Genomic DNA, 23126 nt, shown 5'->3' with positions numbered 1-23126 from the left:
AACTTGTTCAGGATCTAGCATCATATACTCTACCTGCAATAAATTGAAGAAAATATATATATTTTATTCAAGTTTAAAATAATTCATTAATGCCAAATAATTTCTCGAATTGACTGCACCAGCCCAGAACCAGGCTAACTCGCATTGTAGCTAGTTTATAAAACTCATTGTCTGACGTTTAAAAAAAAGTAGGAAGCTAATACTGTAACACACATTCAGCTAGACACTTTTCAAGCTGGACAACGCTAAAGTTAGCTAACAGAACTGGGCAAAATATTTTAAAACAATCTGTCATGTCTACTAACCAGTATCATCTAAACTATGTTCCTCTTCCAAATCCAATTCATCCCCCTCCGAGTCCGACTCTGACATTTCACTGCACAACGCTGTCGTCAGGTTTGCCTCAATGTTGCTGCTTTCGCTTCTCTTCTACAACAACCTGATCACCTTAACGATATTCACGCCATTGTCGGTTCTGATCAGTAGGATCTTGTCTTCTGAAATACCCCATGTGTCCAGGGTGCAGTCAATGCACTGCACAATTGCCTCTCCAGTGTGTGGGTGTGCAATTCGGTGAAGGTTAAGCAATGCATGTTACACCTTTATAGCCACAGGATTGTAGAAACATGTAGATATACCCATGAAATATGCGGTCAGGCCTTTCTTTCTCCACCCATTAATGCATAGTGTTACCTTGCGAACAGTGGTGGACAAAGTACACAACCCCATTACTTGAGTCAAAGTATAGACACCCCTGGTCAAATATTACTCCACTACAAGTGAAAGTTGTTCAGTCAAATTTTTACTTGAGTTAAAGTACTGGAGTACTTGCTTTTAAAAATACTTAAGTATTCAAAAGTACGTTTTCTTTTTAATGCCAATGCACTGTTGTATTGTTTCTACGATGCATTTACAGAAGCTCATTTACAGATGCATTTTTACTGTTATTAGATAGCAACACATGATAGATATCATTGCCTGAAATGTGAAACAGTTGGATGACCCATCACTCAAATTCCATAAAATTTCATCTGACCAAAGCTCAGACAACTTCATAATTAGCAAACGGGCTACCGTTAGCTAATGTTTACATACCTCGATATCAGAGATTTGGGAGGTGGGTAAAAAAAGGTACAAACCAATGAATGTCTCTGCTCAAAATAGTTGTATCTTTAATGTATTGTGCACATAATTGTAATTAAGGAAAACAATGTTTGAAAAAGAATGTATACTCTTGATGCAAGCTTTTACATAAAATATTTCAAGTTTATTGAGTGTCATTAATGCTGAGAATTTTTTTACCCTTGAAAATAATCGGTCATCCTCCTCTTTTGTCCTCCCTTTCTTCCTCCTTTATCCATCTTTCTTAAACTGTCGAATTGAAACGAAATAAAACCAGTGGCGACTGGTGAGCTGAAAATTGGTGATGCGCAAAACTTTCCTTTAAACTAATCATTGATCTTAAACTGTTTTAATTAATTTTCAGTGATTAACAAGCATGCAAACGATCTGACTAAGCAATTGGAAAGGGACACACAGCTTCTTTGCATTGTGTTAGGGAGATTAGGCTAAATGATAAATGCGATTTAGAAAAATCCGTTTTAATCACTAAGCAGTGGCAGAATCTTCCCCTGATTTTCCTTGAGTTATCAATGCAATTAATCCACAAAATAGGCTACTCAATAGCAATACTATCATATATAGCCAGCTCTCCCCAAATAGGCATTTTTGGCGAGTACCCTAGGCCTTATAACCTACATTTATTTTCATTTGCAGTACGAAATTGTGCTCATTTTTAATCAACATTAATTGTGGATACATGCACTTCTTTCTTCCGCACTCGAATTCATGGCAAATATCTGCAATGCGTAGATTGTAAACAACATTGAAGTGCAGGTTTTGTTTTTGCTGGTTATTCTGAAAGCTAACACGGTAGATAACAGACTGGTGTATCTTGTTTGTTAAGCGTAGACTACTTGGTGATTAAAACGGATTTTTAGCGGATAAATTGAATTTATGATTTAATCCCCCTAACACGGAATGAAGACGCTGTGTGTTAGGCTACTTGCCATGATTAGTCCGATCTTTGGCACGCTTGATAATAAAGGAAAAATTACTAATGAAAACAGGTTGAGATCAATGATAAGTTTAAAGGAAAGTTTTGCGCCCCACCTATTTTCAGCTCACCAGTCGCCGCTGAATAAAAAGCAATCAAAGTTGCCGTTAATAATAGCCGGCGTTCGTGGGGGCTGTTTATTCATCTCTCTTTAAAATGTTGCATAGATGAAATTACCTACCTCGTCCGCTTCCAAACAATCAAGACAATCAACAATATTTTCTTTCTGTGCCTGTCTATATAAACGACTGTTCCTCCTGAGTTTTTTTTCTTCGAATTTTTGATTGGTTGAGTGAGTAACTGGCTAGAGGGAACACGGTAAGTGTATAATTCGTCCAGGTGCATAGAACTGCCGAAATCCGTCCTGCTAGAGTTGGATAAGTATCTGCGTTCATTTACTAATTACATACCGCGTTAGATTTTAAACTTTTCCCTGTGTGGAAACTGTTCTTTGTTTTTAGGTTGTGTTAGGTTTCTTTGTTTTTAGGTTGTGTTAGGTTTCTATCTACCACTTTGATTCTTAGAATTGATAGATTGCGATTATTGCACTATTACAGACTGTGAACCTGTGTAATCAGCGCATTATTCGACTCAGGTTTTCAGTTGCTAATTAGGTACACTCGGAGCGTCGCTCCCTCCTAGTTTATGAGCCAGCTCCCCATTCCAGTCTGTGCTCTCCCCCTCAGAAGGCGCTTCCAGCGACGTGGCCCCCCTCGACAACGGAACCCCTCTAACCTCTGCTACCCCCCGCTGACCCCCTGTGAGAACTTCACGGTCACAGGGGGGCTATGGAACTGCCAGTCTGCTACACGCAAGGCAGACTTCATCTCCGCCTATGCCTCCCTCCTATCCCTGCAGTTCCTTGCCCTCACAGAGACCTGGATCACACCAGACAACTCTGCCACTCCTGCTGCCCTCTCATCCTCCTACTCCTTCTCCCACACCCCCCGGCGATCTGGCCATGGTGGTGGTACTGGTCTACTGATCTCCCCAACCTGGAAATTCTCTGTTCTCCCCCTCCCTGACCTGTCTATATCCACTTTTGAATTCCATCCTGTCTCTATCACCTACCCTGCTAACCTCTACATTATTGTTATTTATCGTCCCCCGGGGCCCCTGGGAAGCTTCCTGGATGAGCTAGACCTTGCTCAGCTCCTTCCCTGAGGACGGCACCCCGCTGATCCTCCTGGGAGATTTTAACATCCACCTAGAGGCCTCCCAGTCTGCTGCCTTCCTACCACTACTCCACTCCTTCGACCTCTCCCTACAACACTCTCCCCCAACCCACAAGGCAGGCAACCTCCTAGACCTGATCTTCCTGAGGACCTGCTCCAGCTCCAATCTTACGGTTACCCCCCTGCATACGTCTGACCATCACTTCATCTCCTTCTCCCTCCCCCTCTCAACACATCCTCCCTCTCCTCCTCCCATCCCCACTGTCACTGTCCGCCATAACCTCCGCTCCCTATCACCCTCTTCTCTTGCTCCTAGAGTGACTGCTTCCCTCCCCACTCTTCAATCATTTTCCAAGCTCCCCACTAACTCTGCATCCCCCACCCTAACTTCATCTCTCTCCTCAGCACTCGACTCCCTATGCCCCTTCGTCCCTAGGCCAGCATCCCCTCCCAGTCCATGGATGTCTGACATCCTACACACCTCCAGGGCCAGCCTCCGCGCTGCTGAGAGGAACTGGGCCAAATCCAGGGACCCATCTGACCTCTCAGCCTATCAGTCTCTCCTGACAGAGTTTTCTTTTACTGTCACTGCCGCTAAGGCAAAATTCTACCAAACTAAAATTCATAACTCCATTTCTAACCCTTTTTTCTCTTCTCTCCTCAGCGTGCCACCTCCTCCACCCCAGTCTTCCTTCACTGCAGATGACTTTGCAGCATTCTTTGACGAAAAGATTGCAGACATCCGCAGCTCCTTTGCGCCCTCCGCCCCCTCTGCGCCCTCCGCCCCCTCTGCGCCCTCCGCCCCCTGTTTCTCCACATTTTCTCTCCTCTCAGACTCTGAAGTTTCCCAGCTTCTGCTCACCCACCACCCTACCACCTGCGCCCTCGACCCTATCCCCTCATCTCTCCTCCATGCAATCACACCTGACATCCTCCCTTTTGTCACCTCCCTCGTGAACTCCTCCCTATCTTCTGGATGTTTCCCCTCATCCTTCAAGAGGGCCCACATCACCCCACTGCTGACGAAACCCACACTAGATCCTTCAGTCATTCAGAACTACCGCCCGGTATCTCTCCTCCCTTTCCTATCCAAAACACTTGAACGTGCTGCATCTAACCAACTCTCTGCTTTCTTCTCTCACAACAACCTGCTTGATCCCCACCAGTCTGGCTTCAGGCCTGGCCACTCGACCGAGACTGCACTCCTCTTGGTCAGTGAGTCACTCCATGCCGCACGAGCAGCCTCCCTCTCCTCTGTCCTGATTCTTCTAGACCTCTCCGCTGCATTTGACACTGTGGAGCACTCTATCCTCCTGTCCTCCCTGGCAGCAACAGGGATCTGTGGCACAGTCCTTGACTGGATTGAGTCTTACCTCTCTGACCGTTCCTTCCAGGTTGCCTGGGCGGGTAAGGTATCACCACCCCGTCCCCTCGCCACCGGAGTTCCCCAGGGCTCAGTCCTCGGTCCCCTTCTCTTCTCCTTGTACACCAGATCCCTTGGCCCTGTAATATCTGCCCATGGCTTGTCCTATCACTCCTATGCCGACGACACGCAACTCTTTCTCTCCTTCTCCCCATCAGACACACAGGTCCCTGCCCGCATCTCCGCTTGCCTGAGGGACATACAGAGCTGGATGGACAATCACCACCTGAAGCTCAACCCAGGAAAGACGGAGCTAATCTTTATTCCTGCTCTATCCTCTCCCCTCCTCGACTTTTCCATTTCCCTAGGGGACACCTTAGTGACATCATCACCCTGTGCCAAGAATCTTGGAGTGGTGATGGACAACAGGCTGTCCCTCTCCAAGAACATCGCAGCAGTAAACTGGGCATGCAGATTTTTCCTGTATAACATCCGCAGAATCCGCCCCTTTCTCACCACCTACTCAACCCAGCTCCTGGTCCAAGCAATGGTTCTATCCCGCCTGGACTACTGCAACTCTCTTCTGGCTGGACTACCGGCATCTGCCACCACACCCCTGCAACTCATTCAGAATGCTGCGGCTCGTCTGGTCTTCAACCTCCCCAGACACTCCCACGTCACTCCCCTGCTCACTACCCTCCACTGGCTGCCTGTTATAGCTCGCATCAAATTTAAAACATTGGTCCTAGCATACCAGGCAGTCAAGGGATCAGCCCCAGCATACCTCCACAAGATATTCAAACCCTACATGCCAGCCAGATCCCTCCGTTCTGCTACCTCAGGACGCCTAGCACCTCCCCCTCTTCGCACCTGCACTTCCAGAACACGTCTCCTGTCTGTTCTGGCCCCACGATGGTGGAATGACACCCCTGTGGAGGTCAGAACAGCTGAGACACTGACCCATTTCAAACGACGACTGAAGACTCACCTCTTCAGGCTGCACCTCTCCCCATCCCTCCCTACCCCCCTGTAAATGACTGTAAGCTTAGGGTTGTAACTAGGCAGCTGTTTCGTAGGTGACTTAGGTGCGTTAACTGTCTTAACTACTGCTTGTATTTTTTCCATAGACTGCGTTGTTGCCGTTCTCGTTGTTTAGTGTTAATCAGTTTAACCTTCAGGGTCCAAGGTGAACTATGCGGTTGTTCCCTGCACTTGGACCGGTACTTCTCTCTAGGGGTTTCGTCATACTTGTTCCTGGTTATGGTTATACACTTTGTTGTACGTCGCTCTGGATAAGAGCGTCTGCCATATGCCTGTAATGTAATGTAATGGACTGGACTGGAGCATACGAAAAATGGACTGGATTGTCATAGTTATTTGTAAAACTGCTGGTCAAAATTATTTATTTATTTACCAAAGGTGGGTGGACGCCGTCTACCCGCGTCCACCCCCAATTTAACCCCTCTCGACATGCTTTTTCAGGTTGGACGGCAAGTTTTTGATTGCAGCGTAGTTCGTGCGCGGTAAGCAGAGCAAACGTTTAAAACAATATGAATCTTTTTGAATTTCACAAATCTCAAACATGGACTTGAGATATGGCCAAGGTGGCGAAGAATCATCCTTATCTTCTGCTGTCACCATCATTAACGCCACCAAGTTCAAATTGAACTGTTCAATCACTGGTGCAACAAGCAAGCACTTTGAACTTGACCGACAGCGTAGTAGGAGTCGGCTACTATGATTGGTTTTTCTCCTATGAGGAACACAGCGTGTGGCCAATCGCATTTTAGAAAAGAAAAAAAAAAGATTCAACTGCTGACTTCAAAGCTATGCTTCAAAGTAACGACAACCTTCATAGAAATGTAGTGGAGTCAAAAGTACAATATTTAAAGCTTGCGAACACTTTGTAAAATGTCTTTTACACGTGTAGTTGCCTTGTCCATTTGTAGAGCAAGCAGACTGTTGATCTTCAGTGACCTGGGGGGTTTGAATTTAGGATCAAGCATCTCACTGTATCTTTGAAAGGCTGGCAATTCACACAATCTGCTAGACATGCGTGATTCTACAAACAGACTAACCAGCGCGTGTTCTCTTTTTTTGCATTCATTTGACTGCGGTGACCACAACTTGGCTTTCTTAAGACATGATGTTAATGACTGGTGGCTTTGCGAGGTTTGGACATTTGGTTGAATTGATTTTCTCTGACTGTCTTTTTGCTCAACCTCCTTGAATATTTATTTGTGTGAGCTGCTGAGCTGAGTTATCAAATTTGTCGGATTCTTTCCATTCAGCTCGATGCAACAAATGTTGTTTGCAGTGGTGCACCTCTTGAATAGATGTGAAAAAAAGTCACTTTCCTTGGCTGGATTATCAGTATTAAACACAGATAAAACAAAGTAAAGTTAAGAGCTCACCTGCAGGCACACAAACAAAGGACTGTGCTGGTGGCCATCTTGAATTGCAGGCAGTGCACATGTCTAATAGCGTCTTGCTGTTTTTACATTTATTTAAATTGTTTTTTATAACAAACATGATGCAAACTAACATTATTTTGGTAATTAAATGGTAAATGGACTGCATTTATATAGCGCTTTTATCCAAAGCGCTTTACAATTGATGCCTCTCATTCACCCATTCACACACACCAACGGTGAAAGGCTGCCATGCAAGGTACCAATCAGCTCGTTGGGAGCAATTAGGGGTTTGGTGTCTTGCTCAGGGACACTTCGACACTCCCAGGGTGGGGGATTGAACCGGCAACCCTCCGACTGCCAGACAACCGCTCTTACCTCCTAAGCTATGCCGCCTAGAAGGTACAGAAGATTCCACTGGACAATTTAAGTGATAGACGTGCACAAACACCAATCATAGGTTAAAATATTTCTAACTTTGGCTGATTTCGAAAAACCGGAAATACTACTGAACGAAGAGATGTTCGGGATCCGAAAAAGCCGGCTCTTATTGGTGAGCTGAGCCAAATGACCTGACTCACTAGCTGCGGTTACATGCACACTTTTTAAAATTCTGATTGGAATCATTCCGATTGAAGATTTCGGGTCAACTGTTTACAAGGGATGTGATCTAATATGGTCTGGTGTTTACATGCGCCAATGCATTTAATCGGAACAGCTGTGTGACATGCAAAAGTGATGAATACATAATCTGTTTGATCAGTGGAGAGAAACGTACGTCACCGCGCATTTACGTCAAGACGGTAGGCATGCGCAGAAAGAACGCAGCCAGAAAATAATCAGTTTCATCGTTTACATGGTACAATTTTTCCTTTGATCGGTTTATGAAAAGGTTTAAACTACCCCTCTGCAACCGATTGAAATTTCAATTGGTTTGGGCCTGTTTATTCTGATTGAGGTGTTTATATGGAGCATTTTCATTCTGCTTGGGCTTTTAAACTGATTTTAATCGGAATATTAGGCTCCATGTAAACCCAGATACTAATCGGTCCGGATTCGGCAGCTAGCTGGGTATGTTAACTGATGGTTCGCGAGACCTTTCAGTTAGATTAAATTCTAATTTGAATTCTATAAACACTGGACACACATTAATCTGTTCCAATAACCTTGTTTATTAATGCTGGCCTACTAATCAAACAAATCAGAGTGCAATTAGAAACAAATGTATAAATAACCAAAGTTGAGGAAAAGTTAATCTGGGAATTTGTGACAACTTCGAAATTCTTGGTAAGTTCTTAGCTGGTTCTCAAACAACTTTGTGACAACTTAACTTGTAAAAATGTTGTGACAACGTTGTGACAGCTTTGCTGAGACCACGTTAAACGTTCAACTTTCTGACAACCTTGTCACAATGTTGTCAGAATGTTGTGTTCACTGGGCAGAGTCAAGCACAGAGGTCAAGCTCTATCTCTGGGTAGGCCTACTACAGCTAAATAGTGCGATAAGTACTAGTTAGTTAGTTCATTTTTTTGTTAGCTTAGCTGGCCAGCAATTGTTGCCTAGGTGTTTTTACCTTGTGCTTAATAATAAAAGGTTCAAATGCTTTGAAGTGAGTAATACTTCCCAAGGCAGAACATCTCAAGTTACGTGTCATCACTGTTTACTGTAAGGGGGAACAGCATTTAAACCTGTTGGCTACAAGGTAGCTTGCAAATAGTGTTACAGTTTGTAGCCCTAAAACCCGAAATTAAGTTAGCTTTTTTGAGCCATGGGTTCCCTCGTCAGATTTCCAATGCATTTTTCCCATAGTCATTTAGTTTTTTGCCAAAAATAAGGTCTGTGGAGAAAGTAAGCCTAAGAGAGCTCCACGTTTGTTTCTACGAGATAAATTACACCCATTAATATCACCACCATGGATTTCAAAGCTGCTACGTGCTTCTAAAAAGTAAGTTGCAAACAAGTTGCTATATTGAAACTGCAATAATGGGCGCATTCTGGCAACCGCCACCCAAGTTTCCATACTAGCCCGCCTGCACGCAACAAGCGTTGCAGTTTCAACATAGCAACTTGTTAGCAACTTACTTTTTTAAAGCACATATAACGACTAATAAATGCACGGTTGAGATACTAATGGGTGTAATCTCGTAGAAACAAACGTGGAGCTCTCTCAGGATTACGTTCACCACAATTTTAATTTATCTCGTACAACAAAACGAGAAACTTTAACACAGGCCTACGTTAACCACAGACCTTATTTTAGACAGAAGACGAAATGCCTATGGGAGAAATGAATTGGACATTTGCCGAGGGAACCCCCGAGTTGACCTACTAAAATACGTCATCACTGTAACACTGCCACTAGTGTTGTGTCGTTCGCGAACGATTGGTTCAAAAGAACGAATCTTTTGGGTGAACGAAGTGTACTGAATCACTTCGTGAAACGATTCGTTCGCGAACGTGAACTGGTAGTTCACTGACTGACTATCGTTCGCAGTTCAGTGATACGTTCACTGAACGTACTGCGCTCGCCCCGAATCGTTGGCGAACGACTGTACACTTGCACGACTCGTTCGCGAACGACAGTACACTTGGACGAATCGTTCGCGAACGACACAACAGTACAGTACACTTGCCCGAGTCGTTCGCGAACGACACAACAATAGTTCGTTCCTCTTGCTGTAGCGAATGAGGAGTCTCTGGTGAGGAAAGTGGGTATGGAAATATGGATAATAGATGGATAATAATCGAACATCACTGTCAAGTGTGCCGTTTATTTTCAATGAAATAACAAGCCTTTTTTTAAAAAACATGTCTCAAAGTAGGCTAGCCAAGGCTACTATTTTATCGACTACATTTTATGAGTTAACATATATCAGCACTTTCTCTTTCAAGCAGCCGTTAGAACAAGTCACGGTAAAGAAATCAGTGTCTAGGGCTAAAACAACACATTTTGGGGAATTTAGTTTTTAAAGAAGGCCATATCAAACACATTCTTTCAAACTAAATTGTTTAGAATATAATCAAAAACAAAATTTTATTAAAAATAGGGAAAGTGCTTGGTTCTTTGGTTATTAAATATTCTGTGGGAAAATGCTCTGTCTATAGCCTACTTTTTAAACTGGAAAACTACATTCAATAAAAATAAAATAATGTGCTAATATATGAACCGCGGTTCGCCTGTTTCCATTTTCGGTAGGCTACTAACCGTCAGCTGTTTTCGGTACGATTTTTCGGTACAGTCGAACCCCCCCTCCCCACGTTCGTCGTCCACATCCAAGTGCGGCGCCCCCCACCACCCCCCCCCCCCCCCCCCCCCCCCCCCCCCCCCACCGGGCGACCGACCGACCGACCGACGCCAAGCATAGTTACGCTACTGATTCGGTGAACGAATTTTTTGAACGAATCTTTTTAGTGAACTGATTCTACTGATTCAGTACACTAAAAATAATTGTTTTGCCCATCACTAACTGCCACAAAACTAGTGATGACGTATTTTTGTATATTACCACCCAGTTTTTCAGCGGTCCTGGTTCAGGAAGTAAATTTCCCATTCATTTTCTCCATAGACATTTCAGAAAGACACTAGATAATATATTTTCAGTCATGAACCGAACCATACAGCTACAAGATGACTCATGACATTATAAAAATTATTCGGAGCCAAAAAAATCTTTGAAAAGCAGTCTATGGTCCAGAGCCGTATATAGAGAGAGTTGCGTCAACTCCATTGACTGTAATGAGACCAGAAATTCTTAGTTCCGGGTACGCCATTGAACCAACTCTCGCCCTATCTACGGCTCTAGCTCTATGGCTAATTTTAGCAAACGGTTATAAAGGATATTTCGAAGATATCTTAACACTTTAGATACGAAACCATGATATTATTTTCTAGTTATTGTGCAGTTCATTGGCAGTTTCCCTTCTAGTTTTTATACAGTTCAGTGGCTGAGGGCGTGCTTTCCCGTAGACATATATGTACATGTGCCTTCCGGTCAAGGACCGCAATTTTATGTGGCCAATCGTTCCGCTTCCTGTATATTTCGCGCGAAATGTCTAGGGGGAGGAGACAAGACAGTAAAAATATAACATTTGATTGGGTGTTCAAAGGAAGCGCGCCGAATATTCATAAATAAAGCTTTGTGGACCAATCATGGTCTAGATCACGAAATACTGTTGAGATCTGTGGCGGGAAGCACAGGCAGTGCATAAGTGTGGAGACAGCGACTATCGTAACAACATTAGCTAACGTAATTTTGTCACAAAAAGTACTGGTTACACACGATGGCTGTTGAAGTTGTGGATGACAGAGAGATGAGGGAGGCGCAAAGAGAGTATTTGGATTTCCTCGACGACGATGTAAGTAGCTACCCAGTTATTTAACCAACAAGTAACTACTTTATGGACGAACAAAATACAATTATATGTAAACTAGCTAGTTACTAAATTGACGTTACCTTAGCAAATAAGTGTAGGCTTGTAGTGTTTTATACGTTTAGCCCCTTCAATTTGGCTACTCCGCTATGGTTGCGTGCTTCGTTACCAAATGCCGCAGACCGTGCTTGCATGGCTAGCTAACGCTGACTGCATAAAAGTGCCTCGCTAGTTAAATAGTATGCTAGTTATGTAAGTTGCATGTATGTTGCTTTCCTTGCAACGGATTTTGTGCTCGTTTGCTTACGAATTTTAGGAGAAGTATATTTTAATAACGTTTTCTTACTGCTCAGAGAATTTAGTCAGAAACCGTGCATACCGACGTTAGCAAAGCTTGTAAAGCCAGTGTGCGAGATGGTAAAGAAAAAGAGACGAGGACAGTTAGCGCGCATCCGCTGACAAACACGGCTGAAACTTAGATGTACCGTTGTTTTGATGCTTGCGGCGATTACACCCCCAATGTGTGCGTTGGTGTAATATGTGTGTAATTTGGGGGCATTGATAGTAACGGAGTATACTTGAATAGATGAAAGTTAGATATCGTAGTAGAAAATGACCACCTGCTCTCGTTATTTTCATAGCAAGATCAGGGTATCTACCAGAGCAAAGTGCGGGACATGATCAGTGAGAACAAGTTCCGGTTGATTGTGAACATTAACGACCTACGACGTCGTAATGAGACCCGTTCTATCAGGTGAGTATTTGCTAACCTTTCTAAATTATACTGTAATTCAAAACAACCCTGTTTGGAAAGATGCATAGAATTTACCGATTAAATATTGTCTCGCTAACAGAATAACATAAGTTTATTTTAATGTTATTAATTCGATACGCAAAAGGAAATGCTTTTTAATTATTTTTTTTGCGAAACGAGGAGACTCGGACTATGTCCCAAACCCCATGCTTCCATGCTCCGAGTGCGCATGGCGAGCATGCCTCCATCTTGGAGTGCGAGTCCAATCCGAAGTTCGGTAGTGCGGAGCACGGATAAAGTACCCCGGATGCGCACTCCGTTTGATCAAAATTTGAAGTGTGCATCCGTGCATGCTCCGACTGGGAAAAATCCCATAATTCCGTTCGAGAAAACTGTCAAGAACAACGGTAATGGCGGATGACAGTAGTCTAGTGCGGTTGCTGCCTCTGGGATTGGAAACTGAAATCATGCCTAGGAAAATGGTACACAGTGAGGAGTTTGTATATAAATGAAGTGGTACAGTGTTAATGAATAACGCAATGTATGAGTTGTTTTTTTAGTTTAAAGATATGTACTTTTAACGAGTGTAGCGAGCTATATTGACTACATAGGTGCTGATCATTGGGTCCCGTTCTGAATTATAAACTGCCCTTTTATTCTCGCCACTGCCCATCTTTTGTTTTTCATTTAATTTGAAATACACCCCCCGCCTATGGAGTAGCCACCACAAACATGACAGGCTCCATATCTGTTGCCTAACTGAGTTCCCAATTGTTTGCACGTAGTTTGTACAGAGCGAAAATAATGAAAAAACAGACACGACTTTACAATGAAATGGCAACTTTATTATGGGGTTGACAGTTCATTGAAAGCTATCCAAACATCTATCGTTACCTTCCACTGCTCTTCTGACAGCAAAAAGGAGAATTAAATTGAAGTGGCTAGCTCGCAAAAAGTTGCTGATATTACTGGTTAGTCTAGATCATAATATTTCAGTAATACATAGCCTACTAGCCTACTTATAGAGTGTGAGCATCTGTCGACCGGGTTCGTTTGGTAGATTCAGATGGTCGATAATGTGTCCTCTCACTCTCACGTTATTCTCCTCAAGTTTATTACCAGAATTTCACCGATAATTACGGCAAAGGTTAAAGGTTATGGGTCAGATGTCGTCACGAAGTGCATCCCACTCATTTAGGCTAACTGTTTCTCTGTGCTACTGCACTTCCATTGTTCGGAGTGCGTAGTCCCAAGCATTGCCTGGAGTGCGTATTCCAGAGCACGGTAGTGTGGAGCATGGAAGTTTGCGATTTGGGACACAGCCAGACCTATGGGTAAAAAACCCGGATGCGCGCTCTGTTTGATCGACCGGGGAAAATCCCATCATTCCTTTCGAGAAAACTGCCAAGTAGGGGTGGGCGATACCGCAAAATTTGGTTTCGATCCTATACCAAGTAATACCGGGCCAGAATCGCCGATATCGATACGGATACCGATACTTTTTATTATTAAAAGCAGTTTATGTACTTTCATGTGGGGGAGAGCAGTGTGTCATGATTTATGTGGTGAATGCATCATCAGTAGGCTAAATCTGAATACATTTTCATGACCACTAAATGTTTTGCCAAAGGTTAGCAGTTATTGTATGGTTAGCTGAGTGGTAGAATTTCTACCTGCCACCTGTGAGACCCAGGTTTGATTCCCAACTGCAGCATGTATGTAGCAAGCAAAGCAAAAAAATTGGCTTCATTTATTTATGTAGCACTTTGAAGTGTATCGACCACTTTAACCGCTAGTGTATTTGCTTCGTATTTATCAGAGAGAACTGGACATTATTACCTATTAAAATGTAAGTCCTGTAAAAATACACATAATAAACTGTCTAAATGACCACCAGTAGTCTCTCCCTTTTAGATACCCCCTTTCCACCAACGTGAACCTAGTTCTTGTTCTGGGCTGGTGCTAGTGCCGGTTCGCAGTTGGTTCAACTTGCGAACCTTCTAAGAACCTATCCTAACGTTGATACACACTCCTCTCTTGAGCGTCTAGCAGCGAATATAGCCTAACTATCGAGATTCTAAGTAACTGGAGATAAAACTTTTTTTGTACTCCACGTAGACCATAAACCCTTGATTATAAAAACGACTCATTGAAATCGGTTGAGAAATGTAAATGTTATAGTGCTTTTTATCCAGAAAAACCGCAGCTCCCCCGTTGACTTGTATTTGTTTTCAGGCCAGTCTTGCCTGGTCCAATATGGCAGCGGCGTTGACATATCGCAGCAAGGGGCCGAAGCGGTCAATGCGGTGTCTATGTATATATGTCTATGGTTTTATCCTCGCCACTGCCCATCTTTCCATTTAATTAGAAATATACCCCTGCCTATATAGGCCTCAGAAGTCTGATGTAATGCAGAGGAAAAACCTTGCCCATATGTGGAATTCCGGTTCAAAGGGAAATTTCTCTATGGGGAAAAAATGAATGGATTTTCACATAACCGTCCCTGTCACAGTCTGTGATTTAAGCTGGCGTTTAAAACTTAGATGTTTTTATCCAGACACATTTCTCGACTAAGCAATGGGCTTTTTAAAATGACACAGAATTTTTCTAGATTATAAAAAATAGGTAAAAAGCATTATTTTTTCATATACAAAAAAACGTCCAAATGTCATAATTTATTTTAAAGGAATTCGGAAATCGCCATTCATTTGTCCCATAGGGGCGTCTATTTTTTGAACCAGAAGTCTCGAAAATGCTGATGAACCCGAAGGGAATGACGACACGACTTCTGAGGCCTATGGAGTAGCCACCGCAAACATGACAGGCTCCGTATCTGTTGCCTAACTGCGTACCCAGTTCTTTGCACACAGTTGGTATGGACTGCAGCGCGAAATAATAATAATGTCCCAATAATGTTGATAACTTTGCAGTTTTGCTTAGGGCAAACCATTTTTGGAGGAAACTTCATAACGGCTAAATTTTACTGATTGTGAACAACTTATAACATTTTGTTACCTGGCACAGCTATGGTTGCACTACTGTCCTTCAAATTATGTTCGCATTATCGCAGTGATGTGTCTTCGTCCTACATGTGCTGTAGGGCTGTCAAAAAATATTCGAAGTTCGAAAAGTATTCAAATCTTTTTTTTATTTTTTAAGTTCGAACCTAAATTTGAGCATTCGAATATTAGTTTTTGATTCTGCGTTTTGCAATTAACATGAATATACAGGCTTTAATTTAATGCGGCGAATCATGTTCATGCACGCAAAGTTAATTTCCGGTGCTAACGTTACTTCCTCTGTCAACAAAAAAGTTGTGCCCTGGATCCAGAGCAAGTGGATCGTCTGGTTTTCCTTGCCAATAACCTCCGGTGATACTTTCAGCTCCATGGACACCTAACGTTACTGGTCAGCTAGCCTCGCGAGCCAGTCTCTTTTTTTCATTACGTTCAACAGATCTGGTCAGCTAACAATTTAGGCTAAATAATGTTCCCATGGCAGGCTATGTTTCCTTTCTGTTCTGAAGATTTTGATAAAATTGGATGATGAAAGAAGTTAAACAAACCAAACAGAGTAAGTAATTTATGTTGTTTTAGGCTACAGGTATTAGCCGTTTGAATAGTTTTTGTGTTAAGAAATAAACAGGGATTTCCTATAAACAATCATTTCCCTATTATTGTGATTAATAAATGGCGAATTGTGGCAAATTACATCCACGAGAAAGCGCTTTATTCATTTGCGCATTAGGCTATAGAAACTGCAGGGGGCTCATTTCTAAAATTAACTTGCGTGCATACGCAAAGTGAAGACCTGACGTGGAGCCACAACCGTTTCCACGGTCAAATCGAGTAATGTTGAAATTTTATAAATCACTACTTTGACGTGATTTTCTACGTACGCGCCACAAAGATGATCTAAAATACGTTTTATAAATGAGGCCCCAGATGTAGTAACCTAGTATGAAAGTTCACCGATGTCCTCTATTCTGCTGCTCGCTTGTGGAAAATAACACGCAGGCCGGTTTGGAGGGAGCGTCACGTGCATATTGCGCCCGACAATAAGCAGCTTATTTTTGTGAATTATAGGCAAATGATATTCGAATATATTCAAACTCTAACTAATTACAAAAGCTAATATTCTAACTCAATTTCATGGCACTTTTGACAGCCTTAATGTGCTGGCTACAAGAGGGGGAGGGGCAACTTTCTTGCAAACTGTCAGCTGTATGACATTTGGACATTTGAAAGAAAAAATAGTGAATACAAAACTATAGCGTGCTTCTTATAGAAATCACCAACTAAATACCGGGGCAAATCTACTTGGGTGGGTCACCCAGATAAATTCATTATTTGGGAAACACTGGCATTATCTGTTAACATATGGATATCAACTCCATAGCAAACTTGTAACTAAAATATAAAAGATTTTCTTGAAAGCAAATATAACTTGTAAAAGTAGCCGATACACCGGAAGGAATAATGACCCTCTGGGTTAATATTTGTAGCCCATGGAGCCTTTCAGAATTTGCGCCAATTAGTGAAGCCTAACTTGGATGTATTGCTAAATTTGAATAAACTAGAACTATGGCTGTGTCCCAAATTACTCACTTGTTCACTCATTCACTATTCCCTATATAATGGAAAATATGTAGCACACTACATGGGGACTGAGCAGCAGAACGAACGTTTGCTTTGGGACACTGTTGTCATCACCCTGCGCCACTACAATCTTTTGAATATCGGAAGTTGCATTCGTTGTTGATGTGGCGACAAACCGATGTTGTCTTCGGTCCCTGATAAAATATTTTTTGAACGTAATCTGTACGTGTATATATGAAATTCTCAGTTAAATTTTCATTAATATTGGCATCGACCAAATGTAGAGCAATATACCATTCAAAAATCTTTTTATCAGGGACTGAAAATGACATTTTGCTTGAGTTGCGCTGCTACCTGAGATTAGCTAGCTTAGCTAGCAAACAGATCTACGGAGAAAAACTGTTAACGTTACACTTGGCACTAACGAAAATTGGTGACACTTTTGTATGGAATATGCAAATATAATTTATGATTTGACATAACTATGGACAATTTGCCTTTATACAATTAGCTACCGCTCGCTTGTTCCAACCGCCATCTTTGTTGAAACAAAACCGTAAAGCCCTACCGCAGTGTATCGTGGGATTTTGGGCTACCGGATAGTGTACAGTGCTTGTACCCTACATTTTGCAGTGCATTGTGGGGCGGAAGTAGTTCACTATATAGTGTGCTACAATTTTGTTTCTCAGATGGGACACATTACAAAATGGCTGATGCCAAAAGTAGTTCACTATATAGGGAATAGGGAGTGATTTGGGACGCAGCCTATGTCTTTGCACATGCCTGCATGCACTTCATAGCACTAGTTAAAGGGGAATTTCACTTTATAACACTTCTGGGGTCATTTTCACAACTACCCAGGCTTTTGTGTACACCCCAGACAGTTTTTAGGTTACATTACATTACAGGCATTTGGCAGATGCTCTTATCCAGAGCGACGTACAACAAAGGTTGCTTGCTTCAATATTTAGATATTATATACCCGTTTAAGCAAAACCCCCCCCATCCAATATAAGCCCATTCAACATCAAACTCCACGTTAGACTCATTGTAAACAGACGTCCCTGCTTCTCATGACTGATATTGTCCTTCTAATGAATGTGTCGCCCTTCATTTTTTGATTAGTTAATTCATTATGTTAATATTTTACGCTGTTTTGTTGCTTTCCTTTACAAATGCAGGACGTAGATCCAGGCAGTTTAGTGTCGAAATCGAGGATACATATCATTGCGTGACTTTTGATGTGGGCGTACCTGCAGACAATAACACTAGGTTGGTCGTAGAAATAGTGTTGTATTACTACTAGCTAGTGAAACCGAAAATGTCTGAGGACAAAATAAATGGATGGTGGCAACCCTATAACAACAGCCAGCAAGCTGTCTAACTTACCGTGGACATCCTATGTATCACAGACAGACGCGATAGCTTTAGCCAGCCTGCTTAATGCCTACCTCGAGCGGTTCGACCAATGATGGGAAAACGGTGGGTACAGCTCCAGGCTTGAGACGGTCACCTTGGTAGTCGGTGGCTTCAAAGTGGTCGCTGCATACCCTTAGTCCTCGTTTGCGAACTTCTTCGGCTGTTGTGTTGGGGTGTCTGATCAATCAATCAAACAAAATGTATTTCTGTAGCACACTTCATACACAGAGGCAACCCAGTGTGCTTTACATAAATAAAAGCAATAGGAACAAAGAAAGTACAAAGTACATAAAATAGATTACATCCAGCCATGTCTGGCACAAAGTTGCATCGTGTAGAAAACTATGAAAATGTCCTTTCAAGGCAAGTTTAATGAGGGCATTATAACAACCGGGTACAATGCACCTCATTATTACACGATATTGCATCAAACAAAAGATAGCAGATGTTCGATTTCAATGCTAACTTAACGGAATGTTTTGCTTCGCCTCTTCTCGATTTTGCCGCAAAACGAAATCAAAGAAGAAGAAAAAACCGGAAACCATACTACTATGTGGACTTGCGCTAAAAAAAATAGGTCTTTGTTTCTAACGTTAGACATTTTAAATGAAATAACTAATTAATAAATGAAGTGCGACACATTCATTAGAAGGACAATATCAGTCGTGAGAAGCAGGGACGTGTGTTTACAATGAATCTAGTGCAATTCCCCTTTAAATGCCCATTGTTTGGTGTCAGTATATGCTATCCTATATGCCATGATGTGGCCTGCCCTCCCTGTTTGTCAGTTTAAGAATCTGTAGGGGGTTTTGCTAATTGCACAAAACACCAACCACTCTGTTATGGCAAACCTAAATCAGCTCTGGTAGCTTACACAGTATCTTCACACATGCCACAGTAAGCCAACTGCAATAGTCTTTATGTGCAATAATGACTGGCATGATTTCTGAATGAGTACATTGTTGTGTAAGACTTTCCTGATGTGTTTGCTGCAGCTGCTAAATTTAATACCAAAAATTGTTAACATTGGCTAGTCGGAAAAATTTAAATGTTGTACCTATGAATACCTGCCAGTTGGGTAGAATTCTCTTACTGGCTCATGATTACTATGTGACTGTTGGGCAAGGGTAACATTCCAACATTGTGCCAGTGTTAGCAGTAGATGACCGTCAGCCAATATGGTGATTAACCATTGTTGGTCCAATGAACATGTGCTTGCTGGGAAATATCTTTTAGCTTTGTGGTTTATTTAGAACATTATTCCAGATTGTATGTTTATAAACATGAGTAACCTGACCACTAATCAATGTCCATTTTTGAATTTCATGATTCTTCAAGTCAAGCCAAATTTATTTATAAAGTACGTTTAAATACAACCACGTTGACCAAAGTGCTGTCCAAAACAAAACAGGCAGGTAAAAACAGAACACCCACATAAGCATCAATACCCGCAGCGCATAGGCACAAATCAAACCACATCAGGAAGATCCAAACGCTAAAGAATAAAAGTTTTGTTTTGAGCCTGGACTTGAAGGAATCAATGGAGGGGCCGGATCTAATTGAGAGGGGGATGCTGTTTCATAGTCTAGGGCAGTGGTTCTTAACCTGGGTTCGGTCGAACCCTAGGGGTTCGGTGAGTCGGTCTCAGGGGTTCGGTGGAGCCTCCGCCGCAGAGGTCCACCCCTCAGTCTAGTCTGCAGTTAGTTAGTTTTTTTACTAAAGAAGGGTTCGGTGAATGAGCATATGAAACTGGTGGGGTTCGGTGCCTCCAACAAGGTTAAGAACCACTGGTCTAGGGGCTGCAACAGCAAAGGCGCGGTCACCCCTGAATTTAAGTTTTGATCGTGGGACAGCCAGGAGCCCCAAGTCAGCCGACCTGAGGGACCTGGAGGTGGAATAAGGGGTTAAGAGGTCTGTGATGTAAGAGGGAGCCTGCCCATTTAGGGCTTTAAAGACAGACAGGAGAACCTTAAAATCAATTCTAAACCGCACTGGTAGCCAGTGGAGAGAGGCCAGAATAGGGCTAATATGGTCCCTCTTCCGGGTACCCGTCAGGAGCCTGGCTGCGGGAAAAGGGGAAATGTTGAGAACAAGGCAAGAAATCTCAGACACCACTTAATGTTAGCATACTTAATAAATATAATGTTAAATATAATATTTAGTATAATATAGTAATGTTAAATATTACTATCTGATGCATTTTAATGTTTCATTCTGTTTTAAATGTCTGTAAAGCATTTCTGTATGTAACACACTGAATACCTATATTCCTGTGGTAATCAGGCTGCTGAACAGATCATTTGAGGAGCTGTTGGCCTTTCAGCGAGCCCTGAAGGACCTGGTGGCTTCAGTGGATGCCACATATGCCAAGCAACACGAGGAGTTCTTCATTGGCCTGGAGGGCAGCTTTGGCAACAAGCATGTCACCCCCCGCACCCTCACCTCTCACTTGCTGGGCAGCATGGTCTGTGTTGAGGGCATTGTCACCAAATGTGAGTGTCTGCACTGTAGGCCTACCAGACTTTATCCATAATTTTTGTTTAGCTATTGAAATGATGTCGGGATTCGTTTTTTTTCATTTACATACCCTAAATTTATTTTGGGCCTATTCATTTTTGGGCTTTTATTGCTATATATTCCTTCCTGCTATCAGCTTTCTAAGACCACTCATCTTCTTTTCTGTTATGACACACCAAATCCTTTGCCTCTGTTTGAGATGTGGAGGGTCTGAGAAATCAGTGTTTCCTAATTCATCAGCCAAATCTGAATTTGGTCAGATTTCCTGTTACATTGTAGTTTGCTTTATTAAAAAAACATTTTTCAGTCTTAGAAGGAATTGCTGACTTTAATTATAAAATTGTCTAATTATAATAATTGGCCTCTAAAACCTTTATGGGTAATTCTGAAAGTTGTTTCACCGAAGTAAACATTTCGAGAAGTCTGAGTGCCATTATGTTCGTGAATATAATAGGTATTTCAAAAGCATCAAGTTTAACATGCATGTTGGATGTTGGCAGAATTAAGAAAAACCTCACTCTTACACAGCTGCAACATACAAACCTTGGGGGATTTGGTGGTTGCTCAGCTTGCATGAAAATTTAGCATATCTGAAACCAAGATTGGGCTGTTCCACATAAGGAAGGATTTTTGGGGAGTTGACCACAGTTGTAATGTTTAAGAGAAAGTGATGGTAATCGTGCTGCTGATCTGTTGTCTGGCAGTCATAATCTTGTTGGTGGCAATTTTTTGTTTCAGTGCTTCTTCAAAGGTTTTGCTTGCTGACCTTTAGAAGTGTCAACGTCCTTGTAACATTTTAGCCTTGTGTGCATGTAGTGAAGTTCTTCTAAATGTTATGCACAGTAATTTCAGAGAATAGGTGTTTGTAAGATCTATATAAAAAGCTTGACTGGAAAACAGGGTCTGATAGGTTTTGCTTTAATGAGGTATTAACTTCCTCAGTAAGGTGCATACATGCAACTGTCTAAGTTGTTCATAAGCCTTTTTGGGGCCAAATGGTCAGGTGGATTTGGACCTTAAACTGAGTGCATCTTTGTGGTAATAGCATATTTGCTTATAGGCTCACTGGTATGTCCCAAAGTGGTGCGTAGTGTCCACTACTGTCCCGCTACCAAGAAGACCATGGAGCGAAAGTACGCTGATATGACCTCCCTGGATGCCTTCCCATCCAGTGCCATCTACCCTACTAAGGTTTGCACATTTATTAACCCTGACTCTGGAAACGTGATACTAACTAGCATGATGGCTATAACTGATAAAACTGGATTGCTTTCAAGTGAAAAGTATGAAAAAGCTTACGATAACGATAATATCTTTATATACAAAAATCGAATTGTGTTTTATTGTTACAGTGAAGGTTCTTGGTGGGGAAAAAAAGTTTAACAAGGGGTGCAATTATAAACCCTGGGGTTTAGCTTTGACAGTGCTTGTTTACTTTTACACTCCAAACCAGAGTATTGGGATGCTGTGTTTACTATAAGTATCCTTATTACTGTAATGCTAGTTTTTTAGATGCTGTTCTTAACTATGGAGGAATATTCCGGACAAAATAAAATAAATACATCATGAAATGTGAGCATAAATAATTAAATGTGGCACGAAATATACGTATGTTTATTTAATAATTTATTTCAATGACGCTACGTGCTACGTGAAATAAGGCTTGAAATTAAACCGGCACTTTCATCCATCAAAGTTGGGAGGGCGGGCTCTAGCGAGTACACAAAGCACAGGAGGCTTAGTGATGGGTTGAGTATTTCTGAGAGACCTGCCTCTAGTGGCTACAGTCTACAGCAATCCAGCGATGAACGATAGGATTCCAAAGGCAAGCAAAGCGCAGTAGCACACTATGTTGTGCGAGCGGGCGGTCATGACAAGCAGAAAAAGTTGCCCTCAATTACTCCGTGACGCGGCTAATTTGATTAAAGAGGCACTGAATTCCTCTCAGGTCTCTGTAGAATCAACTCCATAATCATCTTTTGTAAATGTACTATCTATTCACTCCACTACTCCTGAGGTGTGTTCAAATTCAGCGAATGTTTGCAAACTATTTCAAACTTTTTTCCGTTAGCTTTGTGTTTGTGTTCACCACGAGCATTTGCCTGTGTTCGCTGAATTTGAACACACCTCTGTTCAAGGTAATTTCAGTGGTCCCGAGCTAGCTTTTCAGTGTGCTAAGCTACCTTTTTCAGGCATCATCCTTATGCTAGCTCAGCCTGATGTTCCCGCGCCCTATGTTCCTTCCTTCCTTGCTACATATCAGAAATTCAAATGTGTTGCTTCTTTTATTCAGCAGCACAGGTAGCACGGTTATTAGCTCCAACAACATACCTCCAGCACAGCCATGTTGAATTAGGCATGAACAATCGAGTGAAGTCGATGCACCAATCAAAAAACAGTAC

The 23126-nt window shown here is 42.2% G+C and overlaps 1 protein-coding gene across 3 annotated transcripts in view; it reads left to right on the top strand.

The window, feature by feature from the left end:
* The first annotated feature begins 11188 nt into the window (after positions 1–11188).
* The window catches only part of mcm3 (minichromosome maintenance complex component 3), a 102897-nt gene continuing 90959 nt past the window's right edge, over positions 11189–23126 (top strand). Inside the window, exons 1-4 of one of the 3 annotated variants that reach the window (XM_035422283.1) lie at positions 11189–11421; positions 12078–12190; positions 20491–20699; positions 21785–21915. In XM_035422283.1, coding sequence (XP_035278174.1) covers positions 11347–11421; positions 12078–12190; positions 20491–20699; positions 21785–21915 — 528 coding nt within the window. In that variant the 5' untranslated portion in view covers positions 11189–11346. The remainder of the gene's footprint in view (positions 11422–12077; positions 12191–20490; positions 20700–21784; positions 21916–23126) is intronic. The other 2 variants (XM_035422280.1, XM_035422281.1) reach the window with 2 other exon arrangements.

This window comes from Anguilla anguilla, chromosome 6 (assembly GCF_013347855.1).
Source record: "Anguilla anguilla isolate fAngAng1 chromosome 6, fAngAng1.pri, whole genome shotgun sequence".
Classification (NCBI taxonomy): domain Eukaryota; kingdom Metazoa; phylum Chordata; class Actinopteri; order Anguilliformes; family Anguillidae; genus Anguilla; species Anguilla anguilla.
The sequence above is the reverse complement of the archived record's forward strand: the minus strand, read 5'-3'. Positions and strand labels throughout refer to the sequence as shown.